Below are 20,526 nucleotides of genomic sequence, written 5' to 3'. Positions count from 1 at the left end.
AGGCTGGAAGCTAACATAGAAGGGAATCCCACATAGGCATATAACTTGTAAAAGGAGAAGTTCAGCTGATTAGGGAACAAAAAGCAGATTTACAGATGAAGGCAGGGAGCATAGCTGATGTATTAAATGAATATTTTGCATCTGTCTTTACCAAGGAAGAAGATGCTACCCAGGTCACGGTGAAAAAATAGGTAATTAATAAACTTGAAGGGTTTAAAAGTGATAAGGAGGAGGTGCAGGATAGGTTGTACATACACAAAGTTGATAAGCGACCAGGACCAAATGAGATGCATCCAAGGATACTGAGGGAAGTGAGAGTGGAAATTCCAGAGGCACTGCAATTCAGTCTTCCTTAAACACAGAGGTGGTGCTAGAGGACTGGAGAATTGCAAATATTGCACCACTGTTGAAAAAAGGATGTAAAGATAAGCCCAACAATGATAGGTCAGTCAGTTTAACTTCAGTGGTGGGGAAACTTTGGAAACAATAATCCAAGACAAAATTTATAGCCATGTGGACAAAGTTGGGTTAATTAAGGAAAGCCAAGATGGATTTCTTAAGCGAAAATTGTGCTTAACTAACTTTCTGGAGTTTTTTGAAGAGATAATTGAGAGGGCTGATGAGAGTAATGCTGTTGATGCAGTGTACAGGAATTTCAAAAAGGCATTTAATACAGTGCCACACAATAGACTTGAGAGCAAAGTTAAAGCTCATGGAATAAAAGGGACAGTAAAAACATGTATATAAGTTGGCTGAGCGACCGGAAACAGATTAGTGGTTAATGGATGTTTTTTGGACTGGAGGAAGGTTTGCAGTGGAGTTCCCCAGAGTTCAGTGTTGGGACTCTTGCTCTTCCTGATATATATTAATGACCTAGAGTGTACAGGGCACAATTTCAAAATTTGCTCATGATACAAAACTTGGAAGTATTGTGCACTGTAAGGAGGATAGTATAGAAATTCAAAAGGACAGAGACAAGTTGGTGGAATGGACGGACAAGTGACAGATGAAGTTCAATTTGGGGAAGTGCGAAGTGATTCCAGAAGGACATGGAGACACAAATAAAAGGGTAAAACTTAAAAAGGAGGTGCAGGAACAGAGAGAACTGGGTGTATATGTGCAGAAGCCATTGAAGGGGCAGGACAGACTGAGAGCGTGGTTAATAAAGCATACAGTATCCGAGGCTTTATTAATAGGGACATAGAGTACAAGAGCAAGGAGGCTGTGTTAAACTTGTATAAACTGGTTTAGCCTCAACTGAAGTATTGTATTCAATTCTGGGTGCCACACTTTAGGAAGGATAGGAAAGCATTAAAGACAGTGCAAAAAAGATTCACGAGAGTAGTTCCAGGGATGAGGAACTTCAGTTACGAATATAGATTGGAGAAACTGGGACTGTTTTCTTTGAAGAGAAGGCTGAGAGGAGCTTTGATGGAGGTATTCAAAATCATGAAGGGTCTGGACAGTGTAGATAAGAAAAAACTGTTCCCACTTGTGAAAGGATCAAGAATGAGAGGGCACATGTTTAAGGTAAATGGCAAATGAAGCAATGGCAACCATGAGGAAAAACATTTTCATGCAGCGAGTGGTTAGGATCATAAATACACTGCTAGAAAGTGTGGTAGAGGCATATTCAATCAAGGCATTCAAGAGATTTAGATAGTTAACTGAAAATGAAAAATTGTATAGGATTATGGGGAGAGGGCAGGGGAATGGCACTAAATAAATTGTTCATTCAGAGAGCTGATGGAGACACAATGGGCTGACTGGCCTCCATACGTGCTGTAACAATTCTGTGATCGTGTGAATTTGGACATTCGATCCTGCTCTGCCATTCAATAAGATCATGGCTAATCTGATTGTGGTCTTAACTCCACTTTCCTGCTGTCACTCATAACACTTAACTCCCTTGTTGATCAAAAATCTGTCTAATTTAGCCTCACAAATATTGACTGACCCAGCCATCACTGCTCTCTGTAGCAGAGAATTCCAAAGACTAACAACCCTCAGAGAAGAAATTCTTCCTCATCTCCATCTTAAATGGGAGACCCCTTATTTTTTAACTGTGTCCCCTAGCTCTAGATTCCCCGATGAGAGGAAATATCCTTCCAGCATCAACACTGTTAAGACGCCTCAGAGTCTTATATCTTTCAATATGGTCACTTCTCATTCTTCTAAATTCTAATGAATATCGGCCCAACCTGCTCAACCTTTCCTCAGAAGGCAACCCTTTCATCCCCGGAATCAGCCTAGTGGACCTTAATTGAACTGCTTCAGTACATCTCTCCTTCAGTGCAGAGACCAAAACTGTACACGGTATTCCAGGCATTTTCTCACCAATGTCCTGTACAGCCGTAGTAAGACTTCCCTACTTTTGTACTCTATTCCCCTTACAATAAAGACCAACACTCTACTTGCCTTCTTAATTACTTGCTGGACCTGAATGCTAACTTTTTGTGATGCATGTACGATAGCACCCAGATCCTTCCATATTGCAACATTCTGCAATCTTTCTCCATTTAAATAATATTCTGCTTTTCTACTCTTCCTGCCAAAGTGGACAACCTCACATTTTTCCACATTATACTCCATCTGCCAATTTTTATCTCCTCATTTTACCACCTATGTCCCTTTGCAAACCGTTTGTATCCTCCTCACAACTTGCTTTCCTACCTATCTTTGTATCATCAACAAATTTGGCTATAATACAGTCAGTCCCTTGATCCAAATCAGTAACATAGATTGCAATAGTTGAGGCCCCAGCATTAATCCCTGTGGCATTCCCCTAGTTACATTGCCAACCTAAAAATGACACATTTATCCTGACTCTGTTTCTTGTTAGAAGGCCAGTTGTCTACCCATGCTAATTTATCACGCCCAACAACATGAGCTCTTATCTTGTGTAGTAATCTTTAATGTGGCACTTCATCAAATGCATTTTGGAAATCCAAATATACTACATTCGCTGGTTCCCCTTTATCCATGCTGCTTGTTACATCCTCAAAGATTCTAATACATTTGTCAAACATGATTTCCCTTTCAAAAACTTATGTTGACTCTCCCTGATTGTATTATGATTTTCTAAATGTCCTGCTACCACCTCCATAATAATATATTGTAGCATATTCCCAATGACAGATGTTAGACTAACTGGACTATAGCTTTCTGCTTTCTGTCTCCCTGCTCTCTTGAACAGTGGTGTTATATTTGGGGTTTTTCCAATCCACTAGGACCTTTCCTGAATCCAGGGGATTTTGAAAGATTACAACCAACACATCCACTATCTCTGCGACAACTTCGTTTAAGACCCTAGGATGGAGGCTATCAGGTCCAGGAGACTTGGAAGCCTTTACTCCCATTAGTTTTCCTGGAAACCTTAGGTCCTGTTAGTTTTATGTTATTTTTCAGAGAGGACTGTTTTGCTGAAAATCGGCTGTGTTCAACTAAAAGCAGATCCCATATTATTTTACTGGTATCATGAAAGGAAACTTTCAGTCACCTTTGTGATTCATGTTGGTGATTTCTTATGGGTGGTACTGCAGGATTTGAGATATGTGCTGCTTCACCTGAAAGGAGTGTTTGGGTCCTTGGACTGTGAGGAGGAAGGAGGTAAAGGGGCAAGTGTAACTCCTTCTACGATTGCATGTGAAGGTGTCATGGGACGGGGGTGAGGTGTTGGGGGTGATGGAGGAGTGGACCACAGTATCACGGAGGGAACGGTCCCTACGGAACGCTGACAGGATAGGGTGAGGGGAAGGTGTGTTTGGTGGTGGCAACATGCTGGAGTTGTGGAAATGGCAGAGGATGATCCTTTGAATGCGGAGGCTGGTGGGGTGAAAAGTGAGGACAAAAGGGACCCTATCATGGTTCTGGAAGGGAGAGGAAGGTGTGAGGGCAGAGGCACAGGAGATGGGTCGGACACGGCTGTGGGCCCTGTCAATCACAGTGGGTGGGAAACCTCGGTTAAGGAAGAAGGAAGACATGTCAGAAGCACGTGTTGGAAAGTGGCATCATCAGAACAGATGCAATGGAAGCGAAGGAGCTGAGAGAATGGGATAGAGTCCTTAGATGAAGCAGGGAACTGTACTTGAGGTAGCTGTGGGAGTCGGTGGGTTTGTAACGAATATTGGTAGACCGTCTATCGCCAGAAATGGAGAGAGAGAGGTCAAGGAAGGGAAGGGAAGGAGATGGACCTTGTGAAGGTGATAGAGGGATGGAAATTGGAAGCAAAATTGATAACTTTGTCCAGGTCCAGACAAGAGCACGAAGCAGCACCGAAACAGACATTGATGTACCGAAAAAAGAGTTGTGGGAGGGGGCCTGAGTAGGACTGGAGCAAGGAATGTTCCACATACCTCATAAAGAGACAGGTATAATTGGGACCCATGCGGGTACCCATAGCCACACCTTTTATTTGGCGGAAGTGAGACAAGTTTAAGGAGAAATTGTTCAGTGAGAGAACAAGTTCAGCCAGGCAGAGGAGAGTGGTGGTGGATGGTGATTGTTTGGGCCTCTGTTCAAGACCATCTTGGTGGGGGATGGAGGTGTAGAGGGATTGGATATCCATTGTGAAGAGGAGGCTGTTAGGACCAGGGAACTGGAAATTGTTGATATGCTGAAAGGCATCAGAGGAATCGCAGATATAGGTGAGAAGAGACAGAACAAGGGGAGGGAGAACGGAGTCAAGATAGGAAGAAATTAGTTCCGTGGGGCAGAAAGAGGCTGACACGATCAGTCTACCGGGACTGTTTGTGGATTTTGGGGAGGAGGTAGATGTCCAGGGTTGGGAGACTATGAGGTTGGAAGCTGTGGAGGGAAGATCTCTGGAGGAGATGAGGTCAGTGACAGTCCTGGAAACAATGGCTTGATGTTCAGCAGTGGGGTCATGGTCCAGGGGAAGGTAGGAAGAAGTGTCTGAAAGTTGACGCTCAGCCTTTGCAAGGTAGAGATTAGTACGCCAGACAACAACAGCACCACCCTTGTCAGCAGGTTTGATAACAAAGTTAGGGTTGGACCTGAAAGAATGGAGTGCAGCAAGTTCAGAAGCAGATAGGTTAGAGTGGGTGAGAGTGACAAAGAAATTGAGACGGCCAATGTCACGCCGACAGGTCTCAATGAAAAGATCAAGAGCAGGTAAGAGGCCAGAGGGGAGGGGTCCAGATAGAAGGAAAATACCAGAGGCGGGTGAAAGGATTCGTGGAACGGGGGGGGGGGCGGGGAGGACTCCTGACAATGAAGTGAGCACGGAGACAAAGGCGGCGGACGAAAAGTTCAGCGTCATGCCGAGCCCAAAATTAATTGAGATGAGGGTGTAAGGGTATGAAACTGAGTCCTTTGCTGAGCACTGGACATTCAGCATCAGAGAGGGGAAGGTCAGGGGGTATGGTGAATACACGGCAAGGGCTGAGATGAGAAGACGGGATGGGGTCAGAGGGACAGTAAGGGGTGGAGGGTCCTGGATGGTATCAATAAGTTGTTGGAGCTTGTGTTCCTTAGCATCTGAAAGGAAGAGGAAAAGTTTCTTGTTAATCATTTATTACTTGTGTTTAATTGTACGCATGTAGTGGGTATTAATTGGGTATTCGCTCATGCTCCTATAAGTAAGGAAAGAATAAAACTAGGCCTGTTAGGTTAGGAGGTACATGTTGGTAATGTGTATTTCTGTAAATAAAGCTTCTAAAAATGTGTAAAGATTGGCTCCAATTTTATCCTTCACCAATTGCCTTTCTGAAATAGAATAAATTTTTCTGTTAGATGATGTATATTTAAATTATTGTACCTACCTTTTGCCTCATGCTTTCCAAGCCCCATTGTTGGCTCTAGAAATTGAACTCATATCTTTAAATATAGTCCTTAGCCGACTGAAAACTAGTTTCAAAGGAATTTTTTCAACTAACTGATCGCTAACCATTGAAATTTGATTTGACTGTACCACTACAGCAATCAGGTTAAATCTATAATACTTAGCACCTGGCGATTTTGCACCTCCAGAAAGTTACTAAATTAGTGATCCCTGGAATAATGCATCACAATGAGTTATTTTAGCAGCAGCACACCAAGGATCATTACAAATTTAGAAAGGCTGTGAAAAATGTTGTGCTATGATCAGGGGTTTATTGTTTTGAATTTTAATTTCCTCTAGCTCTATCTGAGAATTGGAAACATCTCTTCTATTGATAGATTTAATAACAGAATCTGTATTAATGCAGATGTAATTTATTTTTTATTTAATTGTTGTTAAGCAGATGGAAAGAGGGTTTAATTACAGCACCACGAGACTACCTATCTATGCTAACTGATATGCAGCATATTTGTCAGCATTCCAAAAACAAGCATAGTTTGTCTAATATGATTCCCATACTAATGTCTCAGCATCCTGGTCCTCAAATTTTAGTTTGGGTCTTCCTTTGCATCCACTTCACTTTGTTAATGACAGAGACAATTTATTTTTGATGCCACGAAGAATAATTTTCCATCTGCACCAAAAATGAAATGTAAGCTCTGTAGTGAAAAGAATGGCTTAAACTTTAAAGCGTTATGATGACAAAGCTATTGTACGACATTCGTAACAACTCTTTTACATTTATGGTGTCTCCAGATACTTTTTTTCATACAAGCTTTATATGATCTTTTGTTTAAACATTGCCATATGTTCCAATATGGCATTGCATCATATAATATCCCATCCCATAGTATAAAATGTAAAATGACGTTGTTAGGAAGAACTGCACTTACGGACAATGCACTGGTTTCCTCCAGGTAATGTTTTCCATCCCGGGCAGCAGTAAGAGTGAAATCGAGATCCACAGACATTTGGCCTGTGATGCATACATAGAAAATCAAAACCATTCAAAAATTAAACACAACACTTTAAAATGGAAAAAGGAAAACCAATTTTTAGTTTAGTTATAAACGATAGAGAAAATGTATGAAAAACTAATTTATGTTTTATACATAAAGATAAAGTAACTGATTTTTTCAAAATAACTTTCTACGGCATAAATAATATGCAGGGGAATGGAAACTTGGCAAATGTCGAAGCACAGGCTACTTTTTGAAGACAGAAAGGAAAGCCATACATTTTATCTGGCTTCTGCTATCTTACCATAAATTTACGAATTCTAAGTAAAAATGATACTTCAACTTTTAAAGCTAAGTTTCGCGCTACGCCGTTTTATTCAAAAGAGGATATTTTAAAACAAAAATCTCTTTGAAATAAGGCAATTTGTTACTTTCTTCAAAATGATCACAGTCTTTCGTGTCTATAACTTTTAGAACCCATTCCGTATTGTACACCCACCCTAGAGATTTCCCATATACAGACTGACCATTTTCTCACAGCTCAGGATCTAATTATTTAATTCTGCAAGTTCCTAAAGGAAATGTTCTGTCCGCTTAAAAAATACTAAAACTGTAAAAGTCAATATCATTCACTTCGGAGTTTTGAAGCCAGCAATTAAAGTTGCTTAGCCGATTAACTTTCAACTGTGGTTTATAAAGCTGCTGAATAACTTTCTAACAAGGTCAAGATGACACTCAGTTTTGAAGGCTAAATGCCCGTAACATCATAACCTGTCCGTTTTTAGTACAGAGGATGACTGATCTGTGTATTTTCAGCATTTGGAGCCTTTCCTTTTTTTAACCCTCCAACTGTACGTGCAGATGATCACTGTTACAGATAAACAGAGACTGAAGGGGATTTCTCTTTGGAAATCCAGGAAATCTCCAAGAATGCATTCAATACTTATTTACTGTAAAAGTTAATGGATGACAGCTCAGCGAGAAGTCTGCTTTTACACTAAAACGTTATGGCCACAGCACTTAATATTCCAGTCCCTAAGTTTTGAGCAAAATTACAAATATATTCAAGCCTATATGCATTCTGTTTTTTAAAAAAGAAATCATGTGTATACCCTCTCAACATATCATGCTGTCCTCTTCTCCTCACTTTGGCTGCTTCCCTCATTTCATTTGGATTGAATCGTTGTGCTTCAAAGTTTCTTGGATATTGCTGTCCAGCCACTTTTTCCACCACGATGCCTGCTATCGCTATACATCCCAGCAGAAATTTCCAACAGCACTGTATCCCCATCCCGGGAATACACCAGCTCCTGGGCTTGTTGAAGGATTTCCAGGTCACGTTTTGTTTTAAAATGAATAACTTCACAGTCTGTTGACCCGATTAGCGTTCACTTTATAACTCGGGCTCCTTTCAGTTGTTCATAAATCTGGTAAGCGTACGGTGAAAAATGCTTGCAAAAAAAAAAAAATTTTGTTTGAGCTGCGGCGTAATGCTGGGACCCCAAAAAAGAAACAAACTGGATAGAGAAGGGGAGGGGAAATGCATGAATGTAAAGACTGAAAAAGAAACGTGCTCCTGCTTAAGAGATCTAAAGCGTGCCTGGGATCTTTACAAAAAGCCGCCAGTCCGGCGAGCTGAGACTGAGAGGCTGCAGGGCGACCGGGAGCTTTTCACTGGCTCCTGTCAATGGAGAGTGAGCACAAGCACGTGGGGTTAGGGGAGGACCTAACTCAGGAGGAGAGCAGCGCCCTCCGTTCCCTCGGTTCCACACATTTCAATAGCTCCACTGGGTGGTGCAAACGAAACGGGAGAGGTATCAGTTGTAGACTTTTTTCCCTCTTTCTCCCCCCCTATTATTTTAATGAAGCAAAGTGAACTTAAATAATCGGAGAAATAAATTCAAAAATTGCTTCTGCTACTTGTATATGTTTGTATAAAAGTTCTTCCGCGGCCACTTCATCCCTGTACTGTGAGCAATGTCTTTTCCCAGAAGCGTTTCCCGGATAACGCAGACGCACAGCTGCCGATTTGCTGCCAATTCATTTGACTGAGCTGAAAGTCGCCGGCTACATGCTGGTGGTCACCTTGGCAACCATCACCCAGCTCCTTTACTGCCCCCTCATACCACCTTCCCGACCCCGTCCTACATCCCGTCCGACCCTCTCCCCAATTATCTAACTGTCCCCTCATACCACCTTCTGCCCATCCCGCCTCCCTCCCTGCACCCCCTCTCCCCCACTTCTGTACCTGTCCCCTTAGACCACCTAATTGTAGGAGAAACATTTTATCAACATCCCACCTCCCTCCTTGTACTGCCCCCTTCTCCCCACCTCCATCCCCTCACACCATCCTCCCTGCTCCCTCCAACCTCCCTCTCCCCCCATTTACACCCCTGACCAACACACCCTCCCCTCATCTCCCACCCTCCCCCTCACACCTCCACTTCCACATAGCACCCTCCCACTTTGCCCCTCCTTCCCTCTTTGCCACCTGGATACAGCAGATCCCAGAATCCATCCTGTTCTCAGCTTACAAAATGTCAAACTCTCAGGAATTGTTTTCAATTTCCAAGGTGACAGGTAAACAAAATCCCATTTGACCACCATCCCTCACAAAGTTCCACTATATCCTCCAGCTCACTTTGAGCAACTCGACGGAGATCCTCTAATACAAAAATATATTTTGAATAAAACAAAACAAATTATCAACAGCAACCATGGTTCGTCGCATTTTCACATGCATTTGTCAATATTGTGACTCCAAACATCATAATCTACATCATTGGACACTAATGACGTTTTGTTACCATTACAATTTATCAAAGTTGTTAATCTTTATATATATGTGTATAAATAACGTTCTTGGTCTCAGAGTAAACCCACGCATTGTGCATACTTCATAAAACCCTAAAACAGTCACAAGAAAATGTTTAGCTAATTTGTGAAAACACGTACCTTGGCTTTTTATAAACACCACATTGAAAATCCACTGTTGATAAACTGTTTCTGTGATGCATTCAATTTGCGACTTCAATGCCATCTCAAAACAGTTTCATTTTTCAATGCCAGTGAAGTTTTAGTACAAACCTGGAGTTGGGATGTAACCTGACTGTGAAGAGAAGCATGGAAGACACAATCTCTCTGGTTAGATTTGATACCACAAGGAGTACAACCAAATTTAATCATTGCCCAGGGCATCCACCCTTTGTATGTCCTAGACACTCTTGAAACCTGTCTGGAGTTAATTTAAATGTTTAAACAGTGCAGATGCTTTCACCCATACTCTTTGGGATGCTCTGAGGTCATGAAAGGCAACTTCCTCTTCTCCTTTACATGTTTAAATTTTAACTATTAAGAGAGGAGCTCTGTACATGTGTGTAACCAGGCATGTGCTAAACTCTGGTCAGGATGATGGAATTCCAGTCAGGGAATTTAACTAGTGCTACAGTCTGATTAGACCTCAGTGTTAGATATGCCAGTAAAAGCGGAACTGTTAATAAAATCTGGACCACTTACACACTATTTTTAATAGGTATCTCTCCTCTGTGTGGCTGTTAGCCCCTTCCCATACTTTAGAACAGCCCTCTTGCCACCTCTGCTTCCCCATATAAAATCACTCAGAGTTTCCTGTTGTCATAACAGACCTGTGTGACTGACCCTAGATTGTCGGCGTTCAGCTCTGATTAAGAAGAACTCAAGTAACAAGTGAGAACATAATAGTTCTAAGTATAAAAATATATTTTTTTTAAAATGGGAAACTAAATCCAATGATTTCTTTCCAAGGAGGATGAAAAGGCTGAAGGACCCTAAAAGTATCCTCAAATGTAAAAGCAAACATTGAACATTATTTAATGTTTAAATTTGAATTATGAACAAAGATGCTATTCTATAAATAATGACATTTCTCCAAATTAATTTCAAGGCAATGACCTCAGTCCAAGTGATTCAACATGGAATATTCAGAGTTACAAGGATTATAGTATATTACCTAGTCTTTATTCATGAGGTACACTGGAAAGTAACACATTTATATCCTATCCCAAAAAAATTGACAAAAAGACTAGCTTATGTGCCACATATACTATTTTTTCCTGTAAATACAATCCTCATTGTGTAGATACTAAAACCCTGCCTTCATTTAGAATGATTTTTTTGTTAAGTGGAACATTTCCATATTTTTTTAAACAAGGGATACCACTGATCCAATGTTGACCATATTTTGTCCTCTGCCTCCTTTAAGATCTAAATTCAGAAATTCTTTTCTGAACCTTCATCTTGAATAATTGAACAGCCCTCCAGGATTTGCTACTCTGCCATATTTACTAAATAAACAATCCTTTGAATACCATAGCTTACATTGATTTCCTATGAATGCTCCTTCCAGATAAAATTCCAAAGTTCATGCATCACATTGTTTTGATATTTTTATACAAAACAAATGTGAATTACCTTAGCTGCTTTAAATAATAGGTTCATTTGGGGTTTAGTCCTCAGTTTCTTTTCCATCAATGTAAAGACTTGAAAGTAGCAGATTCTGCTGTGCCCTGTGAGTGGCCAGTCTTGCTGTTAATCATAAATTCGGAATGTTATAGGCACAGATGCTGAATTCTGCAGTCTGTTATCTTGCTGAGTTGCTTCACCTAACTCTAGGAAATGCCATGAGCCAAATAAAAGCAACATACTGCAGATGTTGTAAATCTGAAATGAAAACATAAAATGTTGGAAATACTCAGCAGGTTAGGCAGCATCTGTGAAGAGAGAAGTAAATATAATGTTTCAGGGTGATGTCCTTTCATCAGAAGCTAATGCCTTGGTTTTTAAAATACAAAATTAGCACTTCCATTAGCTCCTTTTTAAAAACATTTTACAATTTTATTCTGTGTATTTATTAAGGAAGGAAGATTTTGGCTGAAATAAATTTTCAAAAAAAATTCTTGAATGATGTCTTTGACTTCACTTCTGAATTTGCTTTTTATTGAATGTAGAATTTTGGTTTTTTTTCGATTACAGATGAGCCAATTTCTATTCCGGCTTGCTATGCTTATTCAGTTCTAATTTGCTGCTGTTTCATGATAATTGTAGTTGAGAAATACAGCACCAAACTGTAATGGGTAAACAGTGTGTTAGATGCTAGACTTTTAGATAAAGACTAGTAAATATCCCATGGCATGTCTTATGGCCAACCTTAGGTAATACTTGTTGTTTGGGAGAGGGCTGCTAGAATTCAGAAGTAGTGTAGGGGATGCACATCTCTGGGGAAAGTAGTTGGGAAAAAATATGCAACAGATCTATAAAACAGTGAAGTTAAATTATTTTTAATTAGTTCCTAAAAATAAATAATTAGCATTTTTCTTACCAGTTTAGATAAATAAATATACAATGTTGTTCACTTACATACAATATTTACAAATTTAAGTAAATAAATCTTACATAACCCCTAATACTATTCATGATGTACTCTTTTTTTAATGCATTCATGTGATGTGGACTTTGCTCGCTAGGCCAGCATTTATTGCCCATCCCTAGTTGCCCTTGAGAAAGCAATGGTGAGCTGCCTTCTTCGATAGCAAGGCTAAGAAATGTACAACGTTTTGGTGTGGTCCCTTATTTGTCCTTTTCATTTTTACCAAACATCTGGAATAGAACTTGTTGTCTTTAAGCAGAACCCTTTTAATATGGGCCATTCCTATAAGCATAATTGGTATCTTCCATGAACTTCAGTTTGCCTTTGTCTACTCAATACCTAGGTGAAAGTGGCAGGACTCAAGAGTTGAACAGATATTTCTTGACACCACACTCTGGCTCATCTGAGTGGTGATTTGTCAAAACAGATTGACCACAGTTGTAAAACCCATTGAGATCTGTACATTGATCTGTATTAACACTTTGAAAGGTCCACTACATGGCACCCCATGCAGGTATAGTTTGAAGAACTGAAGCATGCGTACAAAGAACTTCTCCACACATCTCTACCTTGCCCTGAAGTGTGAACATTATCCAATTTAGAGAAGCAGCTAACAAGAATGGATTCCAACAACAACAAGAATTTACATTTTTATACTGCAGCATCAATGTTGCACTATTGTAAACTGCCACCTCAATATGTTAAATGTTTGTATCAGGGAATTTCCTTGGGGCTTTTCTTGATTGACCACCATAGCTTCGACAGAGAATTGGTAAAATATCCTATTTACATGTCAATTATGATTGGGAAACCTACTGAGAAAATTCCAGACAATAATTTTCTTTTTCTTTTTCAGAACAAAATATCTTTGAAAAGAGAGTTAATATTTTGCTTGTTGATGTCTTATTTAAAAAAAGACAAATTTACTTATGATACCAAAAAGTAGTTTCAATGAAATTTTAATTCTCAATAATTTTGCATTGCCTCTGCAGAGCACAGGAAGTGAAATTTCCCTAAAGCAAGTATTAATATGATCTGTGATTGGCCAGTTTTACTGCAATTAATAAAAAAATCTAGATAGTGTCCATACAGGTGCATATGAGGAGCTGCAGTCTGCCAGCATGTGTTTCTTCAATTTATCGGGATCAGTCTGGGAACCTGCATGAATTCAAGGTTCAGACTTTCCCCATAAGCATAGTTTTTCATTGCAAAGAATGTTACAAGTATTTCAGAATCAGCAAATATGATCGCATGATAACCATTGTCTAGTATTGTCGGGCCCTTGTTTCTAGGGGAGAAACAAGATGTAGGATAAAAAGTTTTTTCAAAAAGTATTTGGAAGGATTTTAATTTGTTCTCCTTGTTATTTTGTTGGTAGATATTACTGTTTATGCTTGATACAATATTTTCATCCAGATTGCTCCTGCTGAATGAGGCATCATGGTAAGTCTGCAAAGTCAGAAAGTTAGATAAAGGAGAAATATGTAAATTAGTTTATTCATAGAAGCAAACAAACATTTTAGGATGGATTTTCCTACAGTAAATGCACTGAGAGAAATTTAACTTATGGCATCGTAGAAGTAAATAGGTTGCAGATTGGTTTGCCCAACAGACACCAGACTGAAAATAGATATTGCTTCAAACTTTCTTCCTTGTCAGTGCTAGGACCTTTGCTGTTTGTAGTGTGCATAAATGATTTGGAGGAAAGTGTAACTGGGCTAATTAGTAAGTTTGCGGATGACACTAAAGTTGGAGGAGTTGCAGATAGTGAAGAGGATTGTCAAAGGATACAACGGGATATAGATTGGTTGGAGACTTAGGCGGAGAAATGGCAGATGGAGTTTAATCCGGACAAATGCGAGGTAATGCATTTTGGAAGATCTAATGTAGGTAGGACTTATACAGTAAATGGCAGAACCCTTAAGTGCATCGATGGGCAGAGGGATCTGGGTGTACAGGTCCACAGGTCACTGAAAGTGGCAACGCAGGTGGATAAGGTAGTCAGGAAGGCATATGGCATGCTTGCCTTCATCGGCAGGGGTATTGAGTATAAAAGCTGGGAAGTCATGCTGCAGCTGTATAGAACCTTGGTTAGGCCACACTTGGAATATTGCGTGCAATTCTGGTCGCCACGTTACCAGAAGGATATGGAGGCGTTGGAGAGGGTGCAGAGGAGGCTTACCAGAATGCTGCCTGGTCTGGAGGTTATTAGCTATGAGGAGAGGTTGGAGAAACTCGGGTTGTTCTCACTAGAGCGACGGAGATTGAGGGGTGGCTTGATTACAAAATTATGAGTAGCATGGACAGAGTAGATAGTCAGAAGCTTTTTCCCTGTGTGGAAGAGTCAATTACTAGGGGATATAGATTTAAAGTGAGAGGAGAAAACTTTAGAGGAGATGTGCGGGGCAAGTTTTTTTACGCAGAAGGTAGTGAGTATCTGGAATTCACTGCCAGAGGAGGTGGTGGAAACAGGTATGATAGTGATGTTTAAGAGGCAGCTTGACAAATACATGAATAGGATGGGAATAGAGGGATACGGACCCTGGAAGTGCAAAATGTTTTAGTTTGACAGGCAATATGATCGGCACAGGCTTGGAGGGCCGAAGAGCCTGAGCTGTACTTTTCATTGTACTTTTCATTGTTCTTTCTTAAAGTATTAGTTAGTTGCTGCTTTACAATTTCCTGAAATGTTACCCTGTTAAGATAAGCATACCTTGATTGGATTGCTGAAAGGTTTTGAAAGTGTGTACCCTTAGAAAGACCCATAAAGGAAATGTTCTGCGGAGTTAATATCTTTTTTTTCTCTTGCTGAGACTAGAACCCATGAAAAGTTCACAGGAAGAACTTTCTGCAGATGTAGAAGTGGAGGAGGAAAATGTTCTGAGAATGGAGTAGATGTTGAATATTACTTGAGGCCATCTGACATTATTTTGAACTGCAACTATCTGGGACAAGCATATTTTTTCTGCTCCTGGAAATTATTAAGTTGATAAAAGATATATATAATGAATGTGCTGCAAAGAATATCTCTCACCAGTAAGTAAATATAGATATCATTCCTCGTTAAGCTTACTAAGGAAAAAGCCAAATTATTTAAACAATTTATGGACAGCAAATTAGAAATATGAGATGAAGGAGCAAGTTTGAACATTTTTGAGAATAGGGGCTTCTTAAAAGGGCAGATTTCCCTATGCCTCTCTTTCTGGGCACTATGGAGGAATAGTATACCCAATGCACACTTCACTCGTCTGGGCATTGGCAAGTCATATTTCCTGGACATTAAATTGCATCCTCTGTAGATACCCATTCATTAGCACCAGTGGTAAGGTTATGATAATTGGGGCAGATGTAAGCCCCTCTGCGTGGGCATCCAACAAACCTAACCAATAGGAAATGAGGCAGAAAGCTGGGAAAACCTATATTCCACCTCATTTAAATGGTCCCATCTGGCCTGCACATTACTGTTCACCCCTCACTAGGGAGCCTTAGGAATTACAGGACAGTGTTAAGGGGATACAGAACCACTGATCTGAGTTGCTACCCCTTTTTTAAAACTCTTTTTTGAGCGTACATTTCCTAGGTACAAAGGTCAAAGTAATCAACTGCTTTGGATTTTGTGCCTTCTGAAATTTGAATAATCTCAAAGAGGAAAATAAAGTTAGACAGTAGATGAAGATGAATAATAACCTAAGACTCAATTAACTACTCCAATATCTGAATTATGGGTGAGATTGTCTGTCAGATATGATGTTAGTGTGATGCTTTCTCAGGTTGTCAAAAAAGGCTTTGTAAATGGTAACAGGCCAACTGAGGTGAAATTGCTTTCTGCATTGTGTGTTCATATTCTACTGTCTCTGAAAGGACAAACCAATTTTAAAATATATAGTTGAATTTCACTTTGAGACAGAAAAGGAAGTACTCAGTTATAAACCAATGTAAGGCCTGCAGATATCAAAAAGTAGTATTGTGTGTAACAAAGGATGCCAGGATTTACCATAGCCAATTGAATGGTTGACAGTGAAAATTCACATTTCTCAGGGAGGTTTCCTTAAGCTTTAGGTTTGGCTAGGTTTTAACAAGGAGCTGGAAGTGCTGAAAAAAGCACACATGACAGCTTCACTATCTTCGTTCTGCATTGCTGAATCTATATCCTCATTTCCAAATAATTAGTGTTATCCATTTGAGTATAATATCAAGTGCAAAAGCAAAATACCATGGATGCTGGAAATCTGAAATAAAAATGGAAAATACTGGAAATACTCAGCATGTCAAAGCATTAATATCTAAGTTTAGAAGAAAATTTGAGCTGACAACAATTCATTATATTGTGCAAATAACTAATTTTAGGGGAAAGAGCTGCATTAGGGGAAAAAAAGAAACAGATGTATTTCCCTGGAGTTGTTCCAATTCAAAATTCTGACAGTTAAACAGAAGATCCCATTATATCAATCTTCTTGTATTTTGCCATTTAACCTGGAATCAGGGTCTTCTGGCCAAGAGCATAGCTTCTTCATTGCCTTCTTCCCCACAAAATTAATAGCTAACCAAATCTAATGTCTGGACTTGGCATGATTTCTTGACAGTTTGGCAAATAGATTTTAAAAGGCAATTGAACTAGAGTGATTGTTTGTGAGAAGATGGATTGCAGTACCATTATTTGTTAATAATAATAACAATATGATCGCATTTGCTTTATATCAGAAAGTCTCAAATGCTTTACACAACTTTTTAAATGTTGTGACTGTTGTTACTGAGAGGGAAGATAATTGTCTGACTGGAGTTTTGGTTATCTGCTTTAGAAGTATTCAACTGTTCACTGGGCCTGCAATGGCTAATGGAAATAATTGAATCAAGGAAGCATTTAGACTTTACAGTGGAGCAAAGGACATTGATAACTTCTATATAAGAGTGCTTTAGCTAGCCCACCTGTGGCACATTATAAAATTCTTGCAGAACTGAAGCACAGGATAAGATCGTTAGATATCTATCAGCCAACATCCCAGACTTCTCCATCACTATTCCCAGATATGTCTTATCCTACCTGTAGAAAAGACCCATTGGAGGTAGAGACACTGTAACATAGTCAGCTGTTGATATCTTCAACATTGACACCAGACACAATGTAGCCTCATAGCTTCAGGCCAAGCAAGGACAAGGAAACCTCTTGCTGATCGCCATCATCTATACAATCTCTCCTCACATAACAAATCAGTGTTCCTCTTTGCTAAATATCGCTTAAAGAGAATGAAGCATTGGCACAGAATGTACACTGGATGGAAGTCTTCAGAGCTCTGAAGGCCATAGCTGGGTGTGTATTAGGTGGTGAGGAAAACCAGCATGAGATACAAGGCTGAAATGTTTGCCTTTGTACCAAGTAGATGATCCTATCTAGCTTCCTCCTAAGCTTCCCACCAAATTAGATGCCAATGTTCAGTCAATTTGATTCACCTCATGTGACATTAAGAAGCAGCTAAACACACCAGGCATAGTCAATATACTGGCTGTGATACGGCAGAGCTATTCCATCGTTGCCAGGTAGTCCAGTGCAACTATAATACTAGTATCTAACTGTGGATGATTGCCTATTCATAAAAAGCAGCATAATCCTGACCCAGCCCATGACCGCCTTGTCAGTGTTCTCTCAATCATCAGCAATGTGAGCCTGAATTTCATGCATGGCGTGCGCGCCAAGTCAACAGGAATGGAAATGGGTGTGGAATCCGCTCCTGGCCGCGGTTGCACTGCAAATGCGATTTCATGCTAGATGGCCAAATAAGATCCGCCCAGCGGGAAACGTGTCCTCTAAATCGCCAAGAAGGGGCAGGTGGGGGCAGGAGCCTGTCGGGCACTGGGTCCAAGGGTGACCTGGTGGGCGCTTTAAAACCAGGAGAGGCAGTTCCGTGAAGGCCTCCAGGGGAGAATCTTTGGGGTCTATCCAGGTGACCATTTCACTCGAACAACGGCCTCACCAGTGGCTGGAAAGGTCAGGGGGGAGGGCAGGTTGGGTGGGCACTCGACCCCCTCTTTCTTGGCCGAGTGCCTCGCGGTCCTTGTAGAGGAGGTTGGTGGCAGGTGGGACACTGGTATCCAGGGATGGCAGGAGGAGGCCACCACACCTGACCAAAAAAGCCTGGGAGGAGGTGGCAGCCGAGGTCAGCAGCCAAGATGTTGTATGGCTCACATGGGTGCAGTGCTGCAAAAGGTTCAACGATCTTCTGTGCTCAGCAATAGTGAATACCGAGTTGGCATGGATCAGTGTGGAGAAGTGTTAAGGGCTGGTTGTCCCCCCATGGAGCTCAGGGGTGTTAGAGTCTGAGTGCCAACTGTGACTGACACCAGAGCCAGCCAGGGGGGTGAGCCCTGGTTGCTTGGCCTGAGTGCATTGCAAGCTGAGGGCCATAACTCAGATGTACCCTGCAAGGTGTCCCGGTGGGGGTGAGTTTGCTAGGCTGCAATGGTATCTGCAGGTGGAGAGTGGACAAGTAATGTTCCTCTGTCATTTCAGGAGAAAATAAGCCATAACACCAATGAGGAACTAAGACAAGCAGAGGCCCCGAAAACTTCCTCATTCTGATGAAGTATGAGATGGATGCCTTGGAGCTGGAGAGCCACCACCCACCTCAGTCAGCTGACTGTGGATAGGCAGGGGTTTCTGATGAAGGTAAGAGTGCAGTCTACAGAGGTGAGTATGTCAGACAGTGCAAACATTCTTGTGTAGTCTCATCATTAACGGAAATCTCAAACCTGGAGTCCCCATTGATCATTGAAAAACAATGGCACCATGATGCAGATCTCCATTGTCTCACCAGGCATGCACAGTGATATTGTGATAACTTAAACTAATGACATGTTGTTGTTATCCCCTAGAATCACCAGCTCACCCTCAAACGCTGGACCCTGAAGAGCCACCCTTGCCGCCAGAGGACCACCGGGCTTTAGATGCACCTGCATCACACCCTCTCTGAACCAAGCACCAAAGCAGATACCAGCACCCCGGTGGGCATTAGATCATTGGCTAGAATGTTGGTGCATAGCAGTGAGGGCACTTGACACTCGCTTGAGGAGCAGGTGGAAACACAGAATGCCCAGGGCACTGGCAGTCGGAGGACTGCTGGAGACCAGGACAATGCTGAATCAAAAGCAGATGATGAGCCTCTGGAGTTGTCCATTAGGCAGCAGATGCTCAATGTACAGTGGGATGTATGGGAGGATCTGGCGGAGATCCATGAGGGTATGCGAGCCATGGTCTATGTTGTGGAGGAGTCCGTGCGGTGCATTAGCACTGCATTGACCCTCATCGCCGAGTGCATTGCTACCTCCATTGAGAGTGGTGACTCTCATGCAGAGGCAATTCTAGGGACAGAATCACGGGTTCTTGGGGTTGCACTCAGAGCTGCAAGCCTTCACACAGGCGATGAACAATAAGGTCAGTGCCATTGTGGGAGGTGGATGAGGCCCCAGTATCCCAGCTAAGTGCCTGTCCATCAGTGGAGAGCAGGGAGGTCCACGTTGGCACATGAACTGCTTGTCATCTTTGTGGGCTCCTCTCAGGGCACTCTGGATGAAGACTGCAGCTTCTCTGCCCCTCTGCCAGTAACCATGGCAACTGATGAGGCTGCAATGAGTTGTTTTTAATCCATTCATGGGATATGGGTTTTGCTGGCTGGGCCAGCATTTATTGCCCATCCCTAGTTGCCCTTGAGAAGATGTTGGTGAGCTGCCTTCTTGAACCGCTGTAGTCCATGTGTTTTAATATGCCCAAGGTGTTGTTAGGAAGGGAATTCCAGGATTTTGATCCAGCGACAGTGAAGGAATGGTGATATATTTCCAAGTCAGTATGGTGAGTGTCTTGGAGGAGAACTTCCAGGTGGTGATGTTCCCATCTATCTGCTGCCCATGTCCTTCTAGAAGGTAGTGGTTGTGGGTTTGGAAGGTGCTGCCGAAGGAGTCTTGGTGAATTCCTGCAGTGCGTCTTGTAGATGATACACACTGCTGCTACTGTGCATCAGTGGTGGAGGGAGTGAATATTTGTAGATGTAGTGCCAATCAAGCTGGCTGCTTTGTCCTGGATGGTGCTTAGCTTCTTGAGTGTTATGGAGCTGCACTCATCCAGGCAAGTAGGGAATATTCCAACACACTCCTGACTTGTGCCTTGTAGATGGTGGACAGGCTTTGGGAGTCAGGAAGTGAAATTACTCATGGCACAATTCCTAGCCTCTGACTTGCTCTTGTAGCCACAGTGTTTATATGGCTGGTCCAGCTCAGTTTCTGATTAATGATAATCCCCAGGATGTTGATAGTGGGGGATTCAGTGATGGTAA

At 41.4% G+C, this 20,526-nt stretch overlaps 1 protein-coding gene across 1 annotated transcript in view; it reads right to left on the bottom strand.

The window, feature by feature from the left end:
* The window catches only part of LOC121276975 (fibrillin-2), a 401,991-nt gene extending 393,558 nt beyond the window's left edge, over positions 1 to 8,433 (bottom strand). Inside the window, exons 1-2 of the mRNA XM_041185736.1 lie at positions 7,914 to 8,433; positions 6,736 to 6,818 (exon numbers count right to left, since the gene is read on the bottom strand). Of these exons, the coding sequence (XP_041041670.1) occupies positions 6,736 to 6,818; positions 7,914 to 8,092 (262 nt within the window). The 5' untranslated portion in view covers positions 8,093 to 8,433. The remainder of the gene's footprint in view (positions 1 to 6,735; positions 6,819 to 7,913) is intronic.
* Between the last annotated feature and the right edge of the window lie 12,093 nt (positions 8,434 to 20,526).

The sequence above is a fragment of the Carcharodon carcharias genome, chromosome 4 (assembly GCF_017639515.1).
Source record: "Carcharodon carcharias isolate sCarCar2 chromosome 4, sCarCar2.pri, whole genome shotgun sequence".
Classification (NCBI taxonomy): Eukaryota; Metazoa; Chordata; class Chondrichthyes; order Lamniformes; family Lamnidae; genus Carcharodon; species Carcharodon carcharias.
This window is presented reverse-complemented; position numbering and strand designations above follow the sequence as displayed.